We start from the raw sequence: 6,023 nt of genomic DNA, 5'->3' as shown, positions 1-6,023 counted from the left end.
AAGTTGTCAAGTACGTGACAAAAGCATCACTACTAATTTTTCAAAATATGGACAATATATCAGCCGATGACCACAATGCCTTGCTAGTCATTTTAGGACTGCTTCTAACTGCAACCTACCTGTTGAACTTTGTCCTGCAGTACAACAAGTGACCAGCAGCTACACAACTCACAAGCAGCAACAACATTGCTTGGAATGCAGCATTGAAGCTGGACCGAATGAAGCAATCTGTTTTGTTCATTTTGTTCCTATGTAATCTTGTTTAGTTCATTTATAATTTGCTTACAAAGTTAGTAGGATTAGTTTTTGATGTGAATTTGATGTAAAAGCTGATATGTTTGCTTCCTTTTGTGTATAAGTTAAGTTAACATTAGTATAGCTTAAGTGGGAGCAGTTAAAGTCATTAGGTAACTGTCCAATTCATTTTGTAACTCCAATATATTTCAAATTTGAATGAAAAATCAGCAGCATTATTTCAGTTACAATTTGACCATTGTTTTTAGCTCTGTTTTTCGATTTACTTTGCTGTTTTCATCTTTGTTTTGCTGCCAATGTTCCAACACTATCAAGCCACTCTAAACCCACCTGGTGGAGTTTGACAAGGTGAAAATACCTCAAAGTCCAAAGGATCATATGATGCAATGGTACAAGGGAAATCAGTATGGATCCATTGAATTTTCTTCTCTTCTATATTCCAACCTATCTTGTGTTCCTCGTAACATTATTCCTAACACTAGCTCTATTCAAAACTTTTCCCCGTGATTTTAGGGGTGCACTTCAAGTATTATTAGCGTTTCTTGCAGTTTCCTTCGATCAATCAATATCTGACTTAGCACCCACCACTTTAACATACACAATTCTTAATATATTTTCAGGAATTCTTTTCCTTTTAATGGTCTACATGTGTATCCTATATCGGGTGTCAAAAATTAGTGTTTCAATAGTAGGCTGTTGGATATTCCCTTCAATTATATTTATGTTTAGGAAGTAAAATAGGTGTAAATGTAGGTCAAGGATCGTTGTTATTCCTTATTTTATATGATGAATTCTGGAAAGGGACTATTTTAGTTGTATGCTATTGTTTATTTCTACGGGTTAATGCTTTTTTTGGTGCTGGAATTGACCTCTATAACTTTCTAGACATTGTTACGTTAATAGGATGCTGGCTATTCCTTAGTCTAGGTCTATCATGCGTAATACGGTGCACTTATTTTTGTAACACCCGTTTGTAATATGTAAATGTACATCTCATTTATTTTATTCTAATATTGTTGTTATTCTTTAGATTTATTTCGCTTGCAATTTGATTAGATCTACAAATGGATTAAAACCTCACCCATGTATATTTCACGGTAAAGTATACCATTTCTTTTTGTATATATATCATATATACTACAGGGCCTAATACAGATACTTTGTTATAATACATAAACAACTTAATTTCTGTCTTTTCTCCTTTGTTGGCTTAGATCACAGCACCAATAAGATTAAACATCCATTGCTATAACCTTTCCTATACTAACTGATCATTCTTTATTGTAGACTCCATGAATTATAGTTTTTTTGTGTAAATAAATTATAATTAATTTAAATGTATTTTAAATTTTTTATAAAATGTTATTTAATAATTGTTTAATCAATACCTAATTAAAAAGATTAATGTGTACTCTCATTTTTTTAATAGAATTGTTTTTTTAATTGATATTTTCATGATTTTTTTCTAGCATTCAGATAGTGATCCAAAATACCATTATAATATGATATATAAAATAAAATAGTATCACGAGAGTGGCCATGTGATATGATATATGTACAAAATGGTTGACTCGCCAACCTTTAACCATCATATTTTATGAATTAAAAACTTATTTGATAGAATTTTAATTTAAAAACCTTAATTGCATAAAAAAGAGAGGAATTAGTTTTTTTTTTTAAGTGTGAGAACTTTTCGGAGATTGAGCCTAAAGAAATGCTATAATAGGACCAAAATTGTTGAGTAATGATCTGTGTTAACATGTAGGAGTGAAGTAAGCAAATTTAAATTTTTTAAGGAAATCGAAATTAAATTATAATTTTTACGATAATAAAAATATAATTTTATCATTTTAATTGTTTATATATTTATAAATTTTGAAGGATTAAATTAAATTTTATTATTTTTAAGAAAGCAAGTACAATTTTACCTTCAGTAATATAAAATTTTAAAATTTTAAACTAACCTAAATACATAAATAATAATATGAGAGGCTGCTTAGCCAATGGCAAGAAGATCAATTAAAATTTGGACAAATGTAACTTTCTTTAAAATAATAAGCAGGCGGACTTGAAAGATTCCTTTTTCTGCTTTCTTTATAAACAAAGCTGCAGAAAATTCTTGATAAATGTTTCCTATTTTAAACTTTCGAGTATGAACATGTGAAAGACCTACTTCATTTCACAGAGCACAATGTTCTTTAGCCCAAAATATTAAAACTATAATATGAACAAACTACAGAGTGTTGAGTATATAATCCTCTACTAATGGCGAAAACTCAAAAATCAAGACCATAAATATACACGCATTTGTCTGCCTTTAATTCACTCTTTCTATTAAAAAAAAAAACCCTCTTTCTCTTTGAATAAATTGTTTTAAGTGACCTTAAACCCTTTCAACCTTTCAATTTTTAGTCTTCCTCACATGGATGAAAATTTAAGAAAGGCCGCTCGTACTGGAAAGGTTAACGAATTGTATAGAGTAATTCAAAGAAATGGAAATGTTTTGAGGCGTGTTGATGAGGTGGAGTTTATTGACACTCCATTACATATAGCTGCAGAAGAAGGGTGCATCGAGTTTGCAATGGAGATGATGAACTTAAAGCCATCATTTTCTCGAAAGCTGAACCACCAAGGTTTGAGCCCACTTCACATAAAGAGATGGCACTCCGCTTCTTGGAGATTGATAAACAACTTATTCGCGTCAGAGGAAAGAAAGGTAAGACTCCATTGCACTACTTATGTAAAGTTGGAAACCAGCTTGGTCTGTTGGATACATTTCTGGAAGCTTCTCCTGATTGTATCCAAGATGTTACGATTGAGAATCGCACTGCTTTGCATATTGCAATCCAAAACAATAGACTGGACGTCCTCCAACTCCTAATTCGAACGCTCAAGAGGAAAGACTATTATTGGGAAGTGGTGAACTGGAAAGACAAAGATGGCAGCACTGCACTTCACATAGCCGCTACCCATGATCAACCCCAGGTTCGACTCAACTGCTTCGATAGTAATTAATATTACATAGATTATTATTTTTTACTTGATAGACATGATTAATTGATTCTAGCCTTTTTTATATCCTAAACTATCAATTGAACAGATGCTTAAACTACTATTAGATTGCAAGGCTGATAAGCATGCTACCAATCAAGTTGGTTGGACCGCACTGGTGATTGCACAACGACATAATAACAGAGAAAACATTGCTATTCTGCAAGGCTCCTTTATTCCAGTAGTTTCAAACTTTAAACGTAAGTTGGAGAAACATGTTGTCAAGTATGTGACAAAAGCATCACTGCTAATATTTCAAAATATGGACAATATATCAGCCGATGACCGCAATGCCTTGCTAGTCATTTTAGGACTGCTTCTAACTGCAACCTACCAAGCCACTCTAAGCCCACCTGGTGGTGTTTGGCAAGGTGAAAATACCTCAAAGTCCAAAGGATCATTTGACAAATGGGTACTAGGGAAATCAGTCATGAATCAATCGTCTTTTCTTCTCTTCTATATTCCAACCTATCTTGTGTTCCTCGTAACATTATTCCTAACACTAGCTCTACTCAAAACTTTTCCCCGTGAGTTCAGGACTGCACTTCAAGTACTATTAGCGTTTCTTGCAGTGTCCTTCGATGGATCAATATCTTACATAGCCCCCACCAATTTAGCATATGTAATTCTTAATATATTTTCAGGAATTCTTTTCCTTCTAATGTTGTCCATGTGTATCGTATGTCGGGTGTCAAAAATTAGTGTTTCAATAGTGGGATGTTGGATTTTCCCTTCAATCTTAGTTTATTTAGGAAATGAAATAATTATAGGTGTAGTTCAAGGATTATTATTATTCCCTATTTTATATGAGGAATTCTGGAAAGGAACCATTTTTGTTGTATGCTATTGTTTATTTGTAAGTATTGATATTTTCGGTAAAGGTATTAGCCATTGGTACTTAGCTGCATTCATAGTATGCTGGCTATTCCTTAGTCTTGGTCGATTATGCATAATGCGGCGTACTCAATTTTGTAACACCCATTCGTAATATGTCAATGTAACATCTCATTTATCTTATTCTAGTTTTTTGTTGTTAATTTTTTAATGGGTTTATTTCATTTATAATTTAATTAAATATTTAAGTGGATTAGAATACCAAAAATAAAAATTATAAAAAATCTTTAAAATACCAAAAGTTGTAAATTTTTTCATAAAATTCTAAAATTTTCTAAAAGACCCTAAAATACATTGTGGTCTCTTAAAATTTCATATAAATACATTTTATTCTAAAGATAATTTTGATATATATATAATAGAATTTTTAACTCCACATTTGAGATTAAAAGGTTGACAAGTATAGTTAACTAATATTTTTAAAAGAATTTAAAACGTATAAATAAAACACATTATGGTCTCTAAAATTCCAAAAGATACCAAAATTTTTTTTTAAATTAAAATTAAATAAAGTACATTTATAATATTTTAATTAAAATTAAATAAATTACATTTATAATTTTTTTTTCATCATAATTTTGAGATTTCTTTTCTTGATATCAAGGTGGCTTCCCCGTTCACGCCACGGGGTGCCATTTTGTATAAACTTCTGAATATGAAGTATGAACATATCAAAGGCATAATCCATTTAGTACAAAATGATTAAAACCTAAAATCCATAGAAGAAGCAATTCTTTTAACCTTCACCACTACCAACAGTAGTTGACTGCCTTTTCTTGTTTTATATTGTTTCCTTGTCAACCGCATTTACGGACCATACCAGATTACCAGTCTTTAATTTTTCAACGAATCGCTTTCAGTGGTTAAACCCTTCCAATTTTTCTCCTCCTATTGTCAATTGTCCCCTTCCTCATAGCTACTCCTACAGGAAAGGCGAGAGAATTGTATAGATTAATCTAATGAGATGGAAATGTTTTTAGGCTGCACTGATGACACTTGTTGAAGCCGTGGCCTGCACTGCAACAGAGAACCAACAGCAGCAAGCTGATCAAAGACCAGCAGCAACAAATTGTATAAGTTGAGCTGCTATACTGTTTTGAAGTGAAGCATTGGAATTGGTTCGGATGAAGGATCATATTTTCAATGTTTTATTCCTATGTAACTTTGACCAAATCTTTTGTAATATGATGGCTAAGTTAGTAGGATAGATTGACTGATTTATTTTGATGAAATAGCTGTTATATCAGCTTTCTTTTGTAAGCAAACTTTATTTTTAGTATGTATTAAGTAAGGGCAGTTAAATTAGTAGGTAACTGTCAAATTGTTTTTGTAACTCCCATATATTCAAATTTTGAATGAAAATTACATGACTTCCAGTTACAATTCTTTGCTGAGTTTTTCATTTTTCTAGTTTTCTTTTGCTTCCATTTGGTTTTGCTTCTGTTTATGCTGCCATTTATCCAACAAATGGTATCGAGAGCTTTCAATCTTTGAGGGCCTTGGTTGTACACTGTCATTAAGCAAGCTGTACTTGAAACAAAAGAAGCAAAGGTTGTTTTTGGTTGCTGAAAATGAGTTTTACACCACCTCCTCCACCTGTCTTTGCTGGAGAAAATTACAACATCTGGGCAGTAAAAATGAGAACATATCTGCAGGCACATGACCTGTGGAATGTTGTTCTCAATGACACTGAGCCACCACCACTGAGAGCCAACCCGACTATAGCCCAGATCAGGCAGCACAATGAAGACTGTGCCAAGAAGTACAAGGCTATGTCGTGCCTTCAAAGTGGAGTCTCTGATGTTATTTTCACAAGAATAATG

At 32.3% G+C, this 6,023-nt stretch overlaps 1 protein-coding gene across 1 annotated transcript; it reads left to right on the top strand.

Annotated features, from left to right (window-relative positions):
• The first annotated feature begins 2,618 nt into the window (after window positions 1-2,618).
• LOC128034015 (ankyrin repeat-containing protein BDA1-like) lies at window positions 2,619-5,282 on the top strand. The gene is made up of 3 exons (XM_052622532.1): window positions 2,619-3,240; window positions 3,356-4,219; window positions 5,181-5,282. Exons 1-3 carry the CDS (start codon window positions 2,914-2,916, stop codon window positions 5,280-5,282), a joined length of 1,293 nt encoding a protein of 430 aa, XP_052478492.1. The 5' UTR covers window positions 2,619-2,913.
• Window positions 5,283-6,023: the final 741 nt, after the last annotated feature.

Source organism: Gossypium raimondii, chromosome 10 (genome assembly GCF_025698545.1).
Source record: "Gossypium raimondii isolate GPD5lz chromosome 10, ASM2569854v1, whole genome shotgun sequence".
Classification (NCBI taxonomy): Eukaryota; Viridiplantae; Streptophyta; class Magnoliopsida; order Malvales; family Malvaceae; genus Gossypium; species Gossypium raimondii.
This window is presented reverse-complemented; position numbering and strand designations above follow the sequence as displayed.